At 34.2% G+C, this 16,925-nt stretch overlaps 3 protein-coding genes across 3 annotated transcripts; 1 reads left to right on the top strand and 2 right to left on the bottom strand.

Annotated features, from left to right (window-relative positions):
- The first annotated feature begins 29 nt into the window (after positions 1 to 29).
- Positions 30 to 6,452, top strand: LOC123723445 (paraplegin-like). Its single transcript, XM_045686049.1, has 15 exons — positions 30 to 356; positions 862 to 1,014; positions 1,205 to 1,345; positions 1,637 to 1,774; positions 1,875 to 1,968; positions 2,674 to 2,807; positions 2,926 to 3,090; positions 3,520 to 3,671; positions 3,818 to 4,040; positions 4,132 to 4,265; positions 4,766 to 4,902; positions 5,219 to 5,421; positions 5,701 to 5,820; positions 5,895 to 6,077; positions 6,168 to 6,452. The coding sequence occupies exons 1-15, from the start codon at positions 177 to 179 to the stop codon at positions 6,384 to 6,386; spliced, it is 2,376 nt and encodes a 791-aa protein (XP_045542005.1). The 5' UTR covers positions 30 to 176; the 3' UTR covers positions 6,387 to 6,452.
- Positions 6,453 to 10,732: 4,280 nt separating this feature from the next.
- On the bottom strand, positions 10,733 to 12,127 carry LOC123723488. The gene is made up of 3 exons (XM_045686271.1): positions 11,963 to 12,127; positions 11,500 to 11,660; positions 10,733 to 10,800 (listed from the first exon to the last, which is right to left on the bottom strand). The coding sequence occupies exons 1-3, from the start codon at positions 12,090 to 12,092 to the stop codon at positions 10,741 to 10,743; spliced, it is 351 nt and encodes a 116-aa protein (XP_045542227.1). The 5' UTR covers positions 12,093 to 12,127; the 3' UTR covers positions 10,733 to 10,740.
- Positions 12,128 to 12,293: 166 nt separating this feature from the next.
- Positions 12,294 to 16,524, bottom strand: LOC106715908 (guanylate kinase-associated protein mars). The gene is made up of 7 exons (XM_045686090.1): positions 16,368 to 16,524; positions 15,422 to 15,519; positions 14,425 to 15,007; positions 13,949 to 14,079; positions 13,288 to 13,446; positions 12,710 to 12,878; positions 12,294 to 12,499 (listed from the first exon to the last, which is right to left on the bottom strand). Exons 1-7 carry the CDS (start codon positions 16,369 to 16,371, stop codon positions 12,294 to 12,296), a joined length of 1,350 nt encoding a protein of 449 aa, XP_045542046.1. The 5' UTR covers positions 16,372 to 16,524.
- Between the last annotated feature and the right edge of the window lie 401 nt (positions 16,525 to 16,925).

Genomic DNA, 16,925 nt, shown 5'->3' on the forward strand with positions numbered 1-16,925 from the left:
GAATGGTGACGTCACAATCCAATACTCTATCTCCCTTCTGTCAATGTCAATGTCATTCATAACCCGTAACGTAACCTCAAACACAAAATATAATTCAAAACAAAATTGTAATTTGCTAGTAGATTATTTGGAAAGCAAGACTTAACAACTGAAGTTTTAGTTTTAATAATTCCATCATGCTATCAATGAAGAGATTATCAAACTTTACTGCCAGTAAAATACAATTAAACGTACGTTGCAATCAGAAAAATGGCTATTTAGAAAGGCAAATAAATAAACATTGTGGCATAAGTGTCTCTAAGTTATGCTCATCATTGTCCACATTACATAATTTAACACATAAATCGAAGCATCCGGTAAGAAAAATATTTTATTACATCATATTACGCCATGAAATTTTATATGAGGGTATTTTTTTAAATAGAAATAAATAGCATTATTATTCATAATGTTTCAATTTACTTAACTAATTTTGTACTTTTATATATCCTAGTTACAAATATTTTAGTTAACTATTGATTAGAGCTATTTGTATAAATTTTGTTCTTCAATTGGCTTACTAATCTTGGATTATTGTACCTGCAAGTATTTTCCCTACGGTAGAGATAATATGATAAAGTAGTCTTCACATGTGGCAAACTTATATATTAGTCAAAATGTACTAATGATGGCTTCACTGTATATGATCAGAATTTGTATTTTTTGCCATAAACGTTGTATTACAAAAGACAGTTGATTTTTTACCTTTGGCAACATTAAAATTTTGTTTGCAGAAAAGATCAAGCCTTACCCCCTGCAAGTCTTTACATCCTAACAATACTTTAAATTGTATATTGCACAGTGTTCCATTATTTTTTACAGCAATTAGTAAAATTCAATGCTGAATATAAAGCTGCTCTCGCACTGTTCAGAAGGTCAAACTTGCCACAAATCTCTGCACTATTCAATAATCCATCTCGAAGCATACACACCAGCTCAACTAGATACAATCAGCCAAATGTTGATAACGACAAGGTGAGATACTAAAAAAAAAAACATTGTGTTTATTACCCATGTGATTTCAAGCCATTTAAAAAAAAAAATTCAGAGATTGATAGATGGATGCCTACAGATTGATGAATTTCTAAGCAATACTTGTTTGTTGTGGGTTAAACATTTTAACAATCTTTTTTATTCAAATTTACTTTTGTTACTTATTTTATAGAATAAAAAGGACAAGAAGAAACAAGATGATGCCACATTGTCCTCATTATTTATGAAAGCCGCATTTTGGATGATTGCGACAAGCATTTTTATCATAATGAGTAGTCTAATGGTTCCCGCCGACAGTTCTTCACCAAATGAGGTATAATTTGTTGTAGGAAGACATTTTCAATTTACTTCAATCATTATCATCTAATATATAAAATTCTCGTGTCACAGTTTTCGTTCCCGTACTCCTCCGAAACGGCTTGACCGATTCTCATGAAATTTTGTGAGCATATTCAGTAGGTCTGAGAATCGGCCAACATCTATTTTTCATACCCCCCCCCCATTTTTTTTTAACTGCGCGCGAACGGAGTCGCGGGCGACAGCTAGTACTATATAAATACACTGCTGAACTTTTACCTATGATACGATTATTGTTATGTTATAGGTTGTTCGATATGTTTCATGGAATGAATTTGTGTACAATATGTTGGCCAAGGGGGAAGTGGAACAACTAATTGTTAGGCCTGATATAGAAGTTGTCACTATCATTCTTTATGAAGGTGCTATTATAAAGGGTAAGAGGGTAAGTACAAATACTCAAATAACTATCATATTCAGAATTCTTTAATCGGTCACTTAGGACCTATCTAATGTAGAGATTATCTTACTAAGTCCTTTTACAGGCAACACATCGAGTACATCACATGAATGTAGGTGATATCCACAGATTTGAGGAGAAACTACGAGATATTGAAAAGAGCCTGGGTGTTAAAGAAGGTGATATATTGTTTTTTAATTAAAAAGAAAAAAACTTGTGAGCCGTCATGGGACACCTGGCAGATGTGAAACATTGTGTGTGTGCAAGTGATATGCATAAAATATTAAATATTATAATTAAATAAATAATAATAGTAATGATAAAGATATTTATAATAATGATGAAAATAATGATAATAATAATATTTAAAACTAGCTTTTACTCGCGACTCCGTCCGCGCGGAATAAAAAAAAAAAGAAAAGAAAACGGGGTAAAAATTATCCTATGTCCTTTTCCTGGTTCTAAGCTACCTGCACACCAATTTTCAGTCAAATCGATTCAGCCGTTCTTGAGTTATAAATAGTGTAACTAACACAACTTTCTTTTATATATATATAAGATATTAAATATTATTAAACTAAACACATAAAATATATATATGTATGTATACCTTAGTATAGCTTGGCGACCCGTCGCCACGGCAAGCGTCGCCACGCCAACAATTCGGTTTACAAGTGATCCTATAGATGTTTCACATCAAAACCATCAGTAACTCCGGCACTCAGATGAAGAATACAAATATGAATTACGTTCATATGATAAATATGTACGAAAAACCAATATTCTTCTGAATCTACTTCAATCAATAACATGACAAGATTCATGACACTTAAAAATATGTACTAGCCATAATTAAGTGATATATATATACTTTTTTTTTGTAGGTGTTAGAGTCATATATGATAGGAATGGTGGGTTAGCCAGCAAAGTGATTACAACTATGCTGATTGCGGCACTGGTCATCTCACTACTCTACTCCAGTAAGAACATGAGGATGAACATAAATCTTGGAGGGTTTGTTAGTATTGTCGTAACTGTCAATTTCTTAGAAAAAAAAAAAAAGCTGATTACAATTAACTTAATACTATGTGCTACATTTTATATTGACTATTTGTTTTTTTTTTATATTATCTTAGAGCCAATTAAGCCGAGCCAAATTTACCTTGATTGATTCAATGAGTGGACAAGGCAAAGGGGTGAAGTTTGAAGATGTGGCAGGCCTAAGGGAGGCCAAAATCGAAGTTATGGAGTTTGTTGATTATCTCAAGAGACCTGAACATTACAAGAGCCTGGGGGCCAAGGTTTGTTGAATTTATAACTAGCTTAATTGTTTTTAATAATAATCGAATTCAACGAAGAGGACACAATGTACAACTATTTTTTTTTAATTATGTGATTGTTAGAATAAGATGAGACGGAAATATCCAGTCTATTAATTCTCTCTTCCTTCATTAAACGTAAGCAAGATGCAATTTTATTGTAGCCTTTAAATTACTTATAGTAACAATCACTTCGTTATTTCAACGATCTCCGGTGGCTTGGAATAATCTAAAAATGTTTGCTTTACTGAACTTATTTAACTTAAAACTAAACTTTATACATATTGTTGTCTAATAGAATGTGAGGGTGATGGATATGTATTTATACAAGTGTAAGTGCATTTGAAATATAGTAAAAGATAAGACGCTGTGAAGTGAAGGCCCAGTGTTAAATATGTAGGTGTGTTACAGGTGCCCAAGGGAGCGCTGCTGCTGGGACCACCGGGTTGTGGCAAGACATTGCTGGCCAAGGCCGTGGCCACAGAGGCCAATGTGCCCTTTCTTTCCATGAATGGTTCGGAGTTCATTGAAATGATTGGAGGTCTTGGAGCTGCTAGAGTCCGGTAATTTTTCTTTATCCTTTTTATCCTATTTGTAATGGCCGAAGGCAATATTCGAAGTTAAACTATTTTTGTTTATCTCTGTTAAAATTGGTTCTCTCGAGGGAACATTTTTTATTATAAAATGGATTACTAAACTTGTATTTCAGGGACTTGTTCAAAGAGGCTGCATCGCGGGCTCCGTGCATCATCTACATAGATGAGATGGACGCTGTGGGACGCGCGCGGTCTTCGGGCACCGGGTCGTGGGGGCCTGGCGGTGGCGAGAGCGAGCAGACCCTCAACCAGCTGCTCGTTGAGATGGACGGCATGCGCAGTCGTGACGGGGTTGTTGTGCTCGCCTCCACAAACCGCGCTGACGTACTCGACAAGGTACAACTTTGACCCCCTCTCCTTCCACACGTTAAGTCAAAAAATTATTCTTTCACTTAACACTTGCCTTTTTCTATAATTTAATTTGCAGGCTCTGCTAAGACCGGGCCGCTTTGACCGACACATCCTGATTGACTTACCGACCTTGCAAGAGCGGGAGGAAATCTTCGAGCGGCATTGTAAAAGCATCGTCTTGGAAGAATTGCCGCCTTATTATCTTAAGCGGTAAGTATGAGATTATTTTAACATACCACAGTAAGGCTAGAATTTAGGATGTCCCGAATCTAACATCGTAATTTACACCTAACATGGGGAATTTAATGAAGTCTTAAACTGTATATCTATACAGTCGCGGCCAACTGATATCTTATTTATTATTTCTTATGTGTTATATTAGTCTATACTAATGTGGTGTTACACCTCGTAACTCTACAACAACTCAACGAAGCAGATAAAAAAATTAGAAAGCAGAAAATAAATTTGATACAGATTACAATGTAAAATAGCGCAAAGGTTGTTAACTGCTATTTATTAATTCCACTTTTACTAATATTGTAAATGAGAATGTTTAAATTTACCGATGGATGGATGTTTGTTTGAAGATATTGTAATAAATTTTTCACAGATGTAGAACATAGTCTGTTAATTATTAAGTTTATTTTAAATTCCGTGCGGACGAAGTCGCGGGCTGCAGATAGTAACTATATATATGTAATTGTATGTAGGCTGGCGTATTTGACGCCGGGCTTTAGCGGTGCGGACATAGCTAATGTGTGCAATGAGGCTGCATTGCGTGCGGCTACCAACAAACAGAACATCGTGCGCGCGCAGGACTTGCAGCACGCTATTGAGAAAGTTGTCGGTAAGTTGTCGGCAAACAACAGTTCATCTCATATCGAGTCATGATTTTATAACTTTTGGTTCTGATCGGATATTATGTTTTAAGCTTAATGCTAGTTACAAGGATAGAATATTGGTTCCGCCTTGCGTGTAATGTATTTGTTTAAAGGCAAATGGCGACAGCAAAAAAGTAGTACAGTACAGCAATAGTCTACTATATTAGTGTTCTTTCTCACTGTTTTGTCCTCTTATGAAAGTATTTGTATGCGTTCCAACAATAGCAGTACTATATTGTTCTATCCTAACAGTTCTTGTATGAATCTAGTAATGTTAAATAGGTGGTACAGAGAAACGTAGTCACGCGATGTCGCCGGCGGAGAAGCGCGTGGTGGCGTACCATGAGGCGGGTCATGCGCTCGCTGGCTGGCTACTTGAGCATACTGAGGCGTTGCTCAAGGTTACCATCGTGCCGCGAACAAACCTCGCCCTAGGTTTTGCTCAGTACACCGGCTCTGATCAGAAGTTGCACACCAAGGAAGAGGTATAACCCTTAGCTTCAATTCCATTTTTTTTTAATTTACAGCTTTTAATTGAAGACACACTTGTATTGTAATATTTTTGTCTCTGTCATTTTCTTTTGGAAACAGACAACAATTGTCCTTTTAATGCCAAAAGATAAAAAGTATAGGGTGTACTTTTTATGACATAATCTACAACTAGGGTATTGTACCTAAGTGATATTTTTTATATACTGTATAAACTTTTTAAAGAATAAATTAAAAACCATGATTTATTGCAATAATTTGAATAAATATTGCAGTTGTTCGACCGTATGTGTATGGCATTGGGCGGGAGGGCGGCGGAGGCGATCACTTTCAACTCGGTTACGAGCGGCGCACAAAATGACCTCGAAAAAGTTACCAAGATAGCCTACGCTCAGGTTTAATATACTATTATTTTGCTATTGTAATCATTTATACGTTCAGATCATTTAATCGATATTTTTATCGTCAGGTAAGAATCTACGGCATGTCACCGCAAGTTGGTTTGGTCTCGTTCCCTGATAAAGACACCGGCAAGAGTCCGTTCAGCAACAAACTAAAGAACCTCATCGATCTCGAAGCTCGCAAGTTAATCGCGAACGCATATTATCGCACAGAAGACATTCTCAAGGCAAATCAAGATAAATTAATCAATGTAAATATTTCTTTATTATCACCTTCTTTGATTACTAAATGATACTTAGTATATATATATATTAATGTTCACTATACACTTTTATTTCAGCTCGCTGAAGAACTTTTAAAGAAGGAGACTCTTAATTTTGAGGATGTGAAAGCAATATTGGGTCCACCGCCGTTTCCCAGAAAGAAATTCATAGACCCGGTTGAATTTGAGAACAATCTAAAGAGTTTAGAGCAAGCCGCCACACCGCAGGAGTCTCCCAATGTCGGCGCACCGTCCGCAAAACCAGACAGTCGACCCGGCATTGACCATCTTATATAAACATTATATACCTCCACTGACCCTCTATATATGGACAGGCTATACCATGTTTTTTTATTATTTTATTTATTTCTCAGTCTCATTTTGGCTTAAACACAAGCCAGTTGTTATCGGTGGTGAGATTAGAATTAATAAATAGATATGGTCAATAACATTACTATGTGAGTTTAATTAGTTTCCGAGACTTAAATCTCCGTATAAAACATATTGTTATATCTCCTTTATCTAAGACTAGCTTTTACCCGCGACTCCGTCCGCGCGGAATAAAAAAAAATAGAAAACGAGGTAAAAATTATCCTATGTCCGTTTCCTGGTTCTGAGCTACCTGCCCACCAATTTTCAGTCAAATCGATTCAGCCGTTCTTGAGTTATAAATAGTGTAACTAACACGACTTTATTTTATATATATAGATAATGAGAGGGATGACGTTTTGTATTGTACAGGGATTTTGGTCTTAGAAACCAATGGTAAAAAGAAGTAAGTCTTCAAAGCATCGACCTGTCCATATTTATAGAGGTCGGTGCATTGCTCCCACGGTCGTTAAGTACCCTTAGTGTATATTGTACAGACCAATTAACCGCACTGAAGTTGGTAGTTAATTATCCCCCCATAACTACTATGAACTATAATATTTATTTTTGAAATACTATAGATGTAAGACACCATGTTTTTTTATTAATGATTTTTATGTTTTTTGGGGTTAGTCCATCTATTCACACCATTAAAGATGTAAAAATGTAACATTCTGTATTGTCAACTTATTATCATTGGTACTATCACAAATAAAAAAAGTGTTGTTTCAAAATAAAATTGTTTTTATTAAAAACGAGAAATCTTTTAAACATATATACAGTAACTAGCTGTCGCCCGCGACTCCGTCCGCGCGTAGTTAAAAAAAAAAATTCAAAATAGATGTTGGCCGATTCTCAGACCTACTGAATATGGTCACAAAATTTCATGAGAATCGGTCAAGCCGTTTCGGAGGAGTACGGGAACGAAAACTGTGACACGAGAATTTTATATATTAGATATAAAAAGTATTTCTTTTAAGGCGCTGCTTTCTTGGACTTTCGTGTTTTTTAGGGGGATGAAGGAGGTGAAACACGAAGCAAGCATTTGGACGCGCGCATCGCTCGCCTGCTTATATTTAACAGCATTAATCTTTATAAATCGATGAGGCGATTGCTTGGAAGTGACTGCTGTCACTAAATTTCAATTTGAAAGCGCCCGTTGATGTTAATTAGTATATAAATTATTAGTTCGTATGTGCACCACTGCTACAAATTGCTACCATCGGCGCCAAATTGCCGAAAATCAAATACGCACAAAATACTACGTCGTATAGCCAGACCATTTATAGAGAGATACAGTGTTTGACAGTCATCGAAAATGTACCGTTGGTTTCTGACGACAAAATCTTCGAAGTGTACGAAAATATGTTATCGTTATCCCTGTCATTATCTTTTACAAAAAAGAAACGACCAGAGCTGGGCATTAACTCGTTAATCCGTTAATCGTTAATTAACGAAGTTAACATTTTGCTTAACGGATTAACTTTTAAGTTAACTTCAAAAAGTGTTAACGCTTTTGTTAACTTCCGTTAAACTCAACTTCCGTTAATAAAAGTCCGTTAATCGTTAAATTATAAACTTGGAGACGTGCTGTCATTTTGTTTAACTATGTTGGGCGACTGTCGGCGACCCGAATGGTGAACGAACGAGTTGATAATTGATATATGTGAAGTTCGCGTGCAAGTGTGATGCATCAGAGCGTCCGGGAAAGACGTGACCAACAGGACAATATTAAAAGAAGGTTCGAAATAGTATATTTCATTACGAGTATATAAAAGCAAGAGTATGTAATAGCCCACATTCCGAACGCTCTTCGTCCCTGCAATACGCCACTTTTTGAGCAACTGTATTAAAACACTTTTTTACTCGTGCTTTTTCTTTAGCTTTTCAAAACTCGTGGGTTCTCTTTCCCAACTGTCAAAATAACGTCCATTAAAAAGAAAAAACCAACCACGAAGTTTTTACAAAAAATAAAATCATTGAAGTTTTTATGATTCATTCAAATATTTCTAAAAAGAAGCTCCTAATTTGTTACAATATCAGATTTAATTAATTAGGTTAGGTTTCATTTTATTTAATATCATTAAATTTCATTTTCATTTCATATGAATAAAAATAATCTACTGAAGACTTGGCTGTTTGGGCATAGTTCCCTTTGCCTACCCAGAATGGGTGAAGAAAACAAAAAAAAAATCTTCTTTTGTATTCTTTTACGGTTGGCGCCATTTTTCAAACATTTTAGTTGGTTGAGTTTATTGTGTTTTTATTATTCTATTAAATTGCTTCATTTTTTCGCAACTGTATCAAAAATAGTTGTTTAGTACACGTGCGAAACTGTCATTACAACTTGTTCCAACTGTCAACTTGTAGACATTTGTCGGGAACTCTTTGCAATGACAGGCTTTCCGCACTCGTAATGAAATACACTATAATGCATTCATATGTACTTGTCTCTAATACTAATGTGTTATAGAATGTATAGTCAAATTACTATTTTAAACAAGTTTCGCCACATAAATATGCGAAATTAGTATGTATAATTTTTGTATGGTTAACTGTTAACGATTAACTTTAACTTGCGTTAAATTTTCGAGAATTTAACGCTTTAACGATTAACGAAGTTAATTTTTTAATTAACGAATTAACGATTAACGAAGTTAACTTTTCGATTAACTGTGCCCACCTGTGGAAACGACTATGTTTCAAACGGAGATTTACTCTATAACTATAATCCTCAACGTAGAAGAGGCTTGTCGGCTTACAGAACGCATGGGCAGGACTCTATAAAGTTTTAGAGCGTATTAATGATACTTGTTACAGAATTCAAAAGTCGCCGCGTGGAAAACCGAGGATAGTTCACTTTAATTGCTTAGCGTCGTATGCAGGGAACCATAAGAATATTGTAAATTAGTTGAATGCAGTCCTATGTAGCACTTGAAGACCTTTCGGGAAGAAATATCTCTAGGAGGGGGGCAGTGTAACATGTATTGATCTTTTATAAAAAGGTTTTATATGCTGATATATGTATAAAGTTTTTCTCACACTCTCACAAACATACATACACTAATTTTTTCAACTTAATTTTCAAAATTATAAATAATTGTTTCTTTACTTTTGTCACTAAATGTAAAATCAATTTAATGATAGGGAGAAGGGATTGGCTCGTGATACACAGGCCTTTGCCCTAATTCAGGAACTCAAGGCTACCACATAATTGTGTATGAGTTAAAATAAAGCAGTTATTTATTATTATTACATTTCATATTAATTTATTACCTTATTATGTATATAATACATCTATATATATAAAAGAAAGTCGTGTTAGTTACTCTATTTATAACTCAAGAACGGCTGAATCGATTTGACTGAAAATTAGTGGACAGTTAGCTTAGAACCAGGAAACGGACATAAGATAATTTTTACCCTGTTTTCTTTTTTTTTTATTCCGCGCGGACGGAGTCGCGGGTAAAAGCTAGTTTTATAAAAAAATAATAAAATATTAAAAAAAAATAGTATACCACCGGCTACAGAATTCCATGATTCAAGCAACCAGTGATGAGGACTACAGAGACAGGAACCTCCTCACTATGCATGCAATTTCCAAAATAACTGCCTTATTATTATAGTTTATATGTATGTCATTGTGGGTTGCTAGGGGAGAGTTTTTATTGTTGTCAAATAAATCAGATATGAAATAAAAAGCCATAATTATTCCTTGTTTATTTATTTTTTAATCAGACTGAATTGAAATTACATTTATAGGTACAATATTAATACCACGTCAATTTATATGTTCACAATAATTATAAACTTATTTTATATAATAAAAATACGAAGTCAAGTAATTACAAAAACAAAATTAAATTATAAAATAGTATATTTATCACACGAAACGACGAATGCTTTACTTGTTTAAGTTTACATACACACTGAATATTTGTGCAAGCGTAAAAGATCTCAGTACTGTCAGGGACACGGCTGAAGTCGTAAATGTGCATTGTATAAAAAATATAGAAAAAATACATGTGATAAAATTATGTAGTGTAAAATAGAATGATTTGAAAAAGAGAATATGCATAAAAAGGAAATAATTTCAGTAAAAGATCTATGGAAGAGTAAATACTGTCTTGATCCTTAATAAGAACAAAGGCAGTATGATAAAGATTATAAATATCATATTTATTCACGACTTCACACATTCTTAACGTAGATATAAGCTTAGTTTCGTGAGATAAAAATACTATATCTTAAGTTAATATATTAAAATTTTATAACGCTCCAATCAATTTTCTACAGACTTTCCGATAAGAGATGCCCGAAGTATAGCTCTTGATACACGATTCTGTGAATTAGTAAATAAAAACATTATTCTATTCATTTTTCTTCAATCTATAAGATTAATAAATTTAAAATCACCATCCTTTTCTTAAATGGCATTTTTTTAATTCAAATAAGATAAAATTAATTAATTTTTAAAGTGATCGAGGTGAAATCAAACAAGTAGATGTAATGCTAAATGTCCACTGCCTGATACTTGTATTAATATAATACATACTAGCTGTCGCCCGCGACTCCGTTCGCGCGCAGTTAAAAAAATCTTTATAGGGGTATGAATAATAGATTTTGGCCGATTCTCAGACCTACTGAATATGCTCACAAAATTTCATGAGAATCGGTCAAGCCATTTCGGAGGAGTACGGTGACGAAAACTGTGACACGAGAATTTTATATATTAGATTGTCCCTTTCTTTGTTTTTCACAAAACAGAAACAAATCTATATACTACACGACTTTCTTTTATATATATAGATATAAAAGAAAGTCGACGATATAAAAGAAACACGACTTAGTTATAACTCAAGATCGGTCGAACTGATTTAGCTGAAAATTGATGGGGAGGTAGCTTAGAACCAGGAAACGGACATAGGATCATTTTTACCCCGTTTTCTATTTTTTATTCCGCGCGGACGGAGTCGCGGGTAAAAGCTAATTTATTATATAAGTGTTACTGCAGTCAAAATAAGTAATATAACTATTTTACCTGTTCCCTGAATGGTGTTCTGATGGGAGATTCAGCAACTAGCCGGGAATTTTTACGTGAAATGCTGGGCTTCGTTGGTGATTGTACACTAAGCAAGGCTGCATCAAATATGTCAACATTTTTATCTTCTTTACCTGACATTTTCTTTGCCTTTCTCGCTTCTGAAATTTTAAAAATTAATAAAGTGAACAAAAAAGTTATTACAGTGGATATTATTGATGAAGGATCTGTTTTATAAAAAAATTTAATCATCTAGAAAAAGAAAGCGAAAAATTAATCGGTGTATTTCTTATTGATATTTTTTTATAATGAATAAAAGAAATAGAAGTAGAAAGGGCATAGAAAAATATTAATAAGTTAAATTTGTTTAAAAGAACAATGTTGTAAAACACAATTCAAAACAAAAAATATTTTTTAATCATAACTTGTTTTAAAATGTTGTTAACAGTATTTATGATTTTACCTAAAATTAGTTCACGAATGCGGCTTTTCACTGTAGGTTTCTTTCGTAAATTTAAAGTATCTGTGGTTTTGCCCTTTTTAGACGGTGTCTTACTTTCCTTTGAATTCTCCACCAAATTCAATTGTTCCATTTGTCCGGAACATTTATTTATGTCTTCAACCTGTTTCAAGATACAATTGCTTTAGGACTTTTTAGCTGACCACCGCGACAAAGTCCGAGTGGAATTAAAAAAAATATAACTTGATATTTAGACTTTTAACATTGTTTTAAAAGCAAACTGCTGGAATAAATACTGCAAAATAATGATGTCTACCATCGGAATCGTACTTTATTATGAATATTTTACCTGGCCTTTGAATGGTTGTTCAGAGGTAGAAGCTGCAACTAACAGTGAATTTTTATGTTTAGAAGGGCTAGGCCAAAGGGTGCTAGACTTAGTTGGTGAATGTATGACAGCGGACCCAGCATCAAAGGTCTTAACATTTTTTACATCTTCATTATCTGGAATATCCGTTGAATTTTTATTCTTCCTCATTTCTGAAAAAAAAAAAACAAAGTGAAAAGAAATCTACCAATTTACACATACAACCCACAACAATTTTTAGTTGCTACACAAAGAAAGCAAAGACATTGTTTGTACTTTAGTTATTAATGTATTTGGTACAATGAAAAGGAAAGGACAGTAAAAAAATCATGTTTAATGTTGTGATTTTATTTGAAAACATTGTTTATAGTTTATAATCTTACTTGAAATTAACCCACGAATGCGGCTTTGGACTGCTGGTTTCTTTTGAGGCTTTGAATTATCTTTGGTTTTTTCCTTTTTAGACTGCTTCTTATTTTCGTCTGAATTCTCCTTCCAATTGTTCGCTTTCAATTGTTCCAGTTGTTTGAAACGTTTGTTTATATCTAAGACCTGTTCAACAATTCATTTATTAGTTAACTGGTGCCCGTGACTTCGTCCGAGCGAAATACAAAATTAATAGTAGCTCCTCGATGAGGATGTATGGTGAGCTGATGATGATTAAGTAGCCTATGCGCTACTTCAGAAATTTGGCATAGAGATGCCAAATTTCATTTCATTACTTTGGACATTTTGCAAGCATATTCTGAAATACTCATCCGTTAATTTTGGCATTTATTAGTATATTTTTTTCAAATATCTTGGTGGCTCATAATTTCGTACAAGTCGCTGCGCAGAACTTAATGTTAGGTGTAGCGGGGCGTTGGGGGATGCAGGCAGAGGGCACTAAGCAGATATATTGTTTGGAGAGACATGTACAAGTTATGTAGAGGTCAGGAGTATGATGTGAAAGAACAACAACCTGGATGTAGACCATGTCCCAGAAGCCGTGCAGGTCCTGCGGCGTGACTCGCCCGGGGCCGGACACACCTTGCTTGCAAGAGTCCACCAACGAGCGGAACTGCTTCATCTTTTGCGACACCAATAGCCTGCCCTGCCCCGTTGCCGACATCACTAGCTCCTGTGACAAACATCATCATTCATATTATATGATAAACTAAAATATATTTATAACTGGCTTCTCTCATTTTATCCAAACAATTTTTAACCTCTATAATGCTGTAATCGCTGACTTATTAAAAGCAGACATGTTTGTATCATAATTTGCAAATAGCATTTACATTGAATTCTAAACTTTATAGGAAAACAATTGGTAAGAGAAAAACTACTTTATAAAATTTTCAGTCAGTTTTTGTTTTTCATGTTCTTTTAAACCAAAAATACTTTAAGTATTACAGGAGACTATAATGGCTTTTCAGCGATTAAAGGACAGTTTCACAAAATAATAACATTCATTGTTTAACCATTGTCTTCATACACAACACAAGACAAAACTTGGCAAAACTGTTAGTGGACAAGACAAGAAGTCAATTTAAATATCTAAAACTATAGATAAGTAAATTCATAGTTTAGTATAAAATGTACATGTTTATTAAAAAAATGATTTGATAAAAAATATTTACCTGTGCAAAGTTAGGAAGGGTTGTTGTCTTGTAGACTCTGTCCCATGACTTACACATCTTGAGAATTCGATCAACCTCTGAATCTAATTGTACTCGAAACTTTGAGACAGAAACATCTTCTTTGGAGATACCTAGTATGAAATATAATCAATTAACTGTGTGTCCACCATTCAGCATTATCAGCTCAATATACATCCCTCCAAGGGGATCGGAGCCTAACCCAAGTTAGAGGTGACTAGGCCATATTCAACCATGCATGCCCAGTGCGGGATTCGAACCCAAGACTTGGAGATTGCAAGTCAAGTGCTTAACCCCTGAGTCACCGATGCTCTGACCATCGCTCCGACGTGTCCGCCATAGAATCATTTGAATTAAAGCACAACACAATCCAATATTATAACACTGTCAATGTATTACATGTCTAATATATTTCAGCATGTCAAACAAAAAGTATTAAAGTAAAAACTTAAAAATACCTTTTTTTGTTATTTCCTTATCTAAGCATTTCTTGGTCTTCACAATCCCTTTACCTTTTGACTGATAACTTTGACCGGCTTGTGATGTTGACGTCTTGGAAACCATTTGCGGTTTCTTTGAACATTCTTGTACCGAATTAGATGATGGAGGCTTCTTAGACTTAGGGGCTAAGTTAGACTCTTTTTTCTTTGGCAAAGTTGAAATTGGTTTATTACTTTTAATGTTATTTGTATTGTTATTTGAAATTTTACAATCTTTTTTTGTTTTATCCATAACCTTAGCTTTTGCCTGGAAGGCAGGTTCTTTACTTTTAACTTTGGGTAGTGGTGGTGGTGGAACATAACTCAATGGAGCTTTAGCAATTCCAGTTAGGAAAGGCTTTGCTTTTTTTGCAGCTTCTTTTTTTTCCCTCTCTTTTTCCTTTCTCCACTCTAAAAGCCTTTTCTTACGTTTTTCTAATTCTTCAAGTTTCTTGGACGTGTCACGTTCCTTATTGGGCACTTGTAAACGCCTATTGGCATCCAAAATCAATGATCTTGACTTTCTCCTTAAATTATTTAGTAATTGTGTTCTTTTTGATACCTAAAAATGCATATAAATCGGAGTAAAAAGTGACAAACAAAAAAGGCAAACATATTTATAAAAAAATTAACTTTTTTATGGTTTGTTAATGCAGTCTAAGCATTTGACCTATATATCAACAAAAGCATGGTAAAAAAAGAGGGCACTGCAGATATCTTGCCCGAGGTGCTAGGAAAGCAAAAACCATTACTATCTAGAATGATGGCAAATAGCTATTGACAAGAACAGATTAACAGACAGTTTCTAATATAGTTTTATTGTTAAACAAATTTTTTTATATTTAGTTATCTTGTTAAAAATCTGATGTAATGAGCTAGCTAATATAATCAAATACATCCAATATAGGAGGTAAGGAAAATTTGTCAACTAGTTGTTTAGCTTTAATGATTAAGTCAATTATGTAGAATAACTTACCCCTTCGGAAATGCTGAACTGCGGTGCAGGCTTATGTTGTTTCTTTGCTAGATCCACCTTCACCTTCTTCAGCATAGACAGGAGGTCAAAACTGAATTCTAAAGGTTAAGTGAAATGTTATTTAACTTTTTTTTGTTGTGTTTATCAGGAGAAAAGTTATTGCCGCATATGTATCAGTATGATTTTATATTAATGGGTACATATGTAAATTCTATTATGATTGCCTTTAGCCTAAATAACTTGATTTTGATAAGTGAGGTGTCATTTCGGGTTTCTCAAAAGCAATGGTTTCCAAGCAGTGGTCCATAGAAGGCAAAATGGTTCGCAAATTACTTTGAATTTAGAATCGAATTATTTAAATTGCCTTCGCTATTTTATGGTTTTCTCAACAATTTATTTATGTTAACAAGAATTTCCTGCTTTATGTCATGCTGCGGACCGACATAAATTGGTTTTGATGAATAGGATAGAATATTATTATATTTAACTTCGGACTTTCGTGGTTTTTACTAATATACTGTTCGTAAGAAAATTCTTACCACGATTTGGCTGTTCGAGCTCCCGATATTTCGGCACAGTTGCATGCGCCATGTTCACGAGTTGACTGGTGTTGTGCGGTAGTGTAAAAATGTTAAGATAGCCGTATCGGTCTACCTTCTTTCTGATTCGGCGACCACTACTACTGTCCGCGTTCTCACTGCACATTAAGCTCAAATAAGCTCAAACAGCCTAATCGTGGTAAGAATCCCGTTTCTTACGAACAGTATATTTTTATATTCTTTCCACCCAGGTTCTTTGGTTTTCCACCCAGAATAAATTCTCTGTTTTTTAAATCCCTTTAGTGGCTTTAAAGAACATAGCGGGGTTAAAAAAGAGCAGAAAAATGTAACTTAATTCTATAAGATTTATAAATATAATTTGTGCACATTCACAATAATTTACATACCCATGGTTAATAAAACACACACATCAAAATTGGCAGCAACGAGGCACTACTTTAAATTAAGATGAGATTATTCTTAACGTAAAACAAACAGACGTATACCGAAGCGATCACAAAATCAATTTTTAAATTAACACGACGCAGGCGTAACGGATTTAACTTAAACCACATACCAATGAGCAAAGAGTAATCCAATGAGTATGTAATGTAACTCAGTGTTGCCAACCTCAAAAAACTAAGAAACAACAACTCGCCAAAAAACAGTAGAAAACAGTAGGTAAAGAGAAAAAGGCAGATTTCATAATTTTGCTCATATAATTAAATAACAAACAATTTTTTTAGTTACTAGAACACACATACATAATCACAACAACAAAAATCAAAGTAAAATGATTTTTCAGCTTCATTATAATATTTTCACACTCATTTTTCTGAGGACTTTTCCCAGTCGATGAATCACTACTCATTTTATCAAAAACTTTGTAATTATTGTTTTTTTTTAAATAGACGCCGCAATTCAAAGAAACTGTTCAAGGCGTTGTGACTATAAAACAATACGCA

This window comes from Papilio machaon, chromosome Z (assembly GCF_912999745.1).
Source record: "Papilio machaon chromosome Z, ilPapMach1.1, whole genome shotgun sequence".
In the NCBI taxonomy this organism is placed as follows: Eukaryota; Metazoa; Arthropoda; class Insecta; order Lepidoptera; family Papilionidae; genus Papilio; species Papilio machaon.

Coding starts and splice junctions, on each gene's coding strand:
- LOC123723445 (XM_045686049.1), top strand. CDS start 177: ATGCTATCAATGAAGAGATTATCAAACTTTACTGCCAGTAAAATACAA. Junction 357..861: donor CACATAAATCGAAGCATCCG/GTAAGAAAAATA, acceptor TATTTTTTACAG/CAATTAGTAAAATTCAATGC. Junction 2,808..2,925: donor ACATAAATCTTGGAGGGTTT/GTTAGTATTGTC, acceptor ATATTATCTTAG/AGCCAATTAAGCCGAGCCAA.
- LOC123723488 (XM_045686271.1), bottom strand. CDS start 12,092: ATGGAACAATTGAATTTGGTGGAGAATTCAAAGGAAAGTAAGACACCG. Junction 11,661..11,962: donor CATTCGTGAACTAATTTTAG/GTAAAATCATAA, acceptor TTAAAATTTCAG/AAGCGAGAAAGGCAAAGAAA. Junction 10,801..11,499: donor GAACACCATTCAGGGAACAG/GTAAAATAGTTA, acceptor ACTAATTCACAG/AATCGTGTATCAAGAGCTAT.
- LOC106715908 (XM_045686090.1), bottom strand. Junction 15,008..15,421: donor AGTTCAGCATTTCCGAAGGG/GTAAGTTATTCT, acceptor ATGCATTTTTAG/GTATCAAAAAGAACACAATT. Junction 13,447..13,948: donor CCCTTCCTAACTTTGCACAG/GTAAATATTTTT, acceptor TGTTTGTCACAG/GAGCTAGTGATGTCGGCAAC.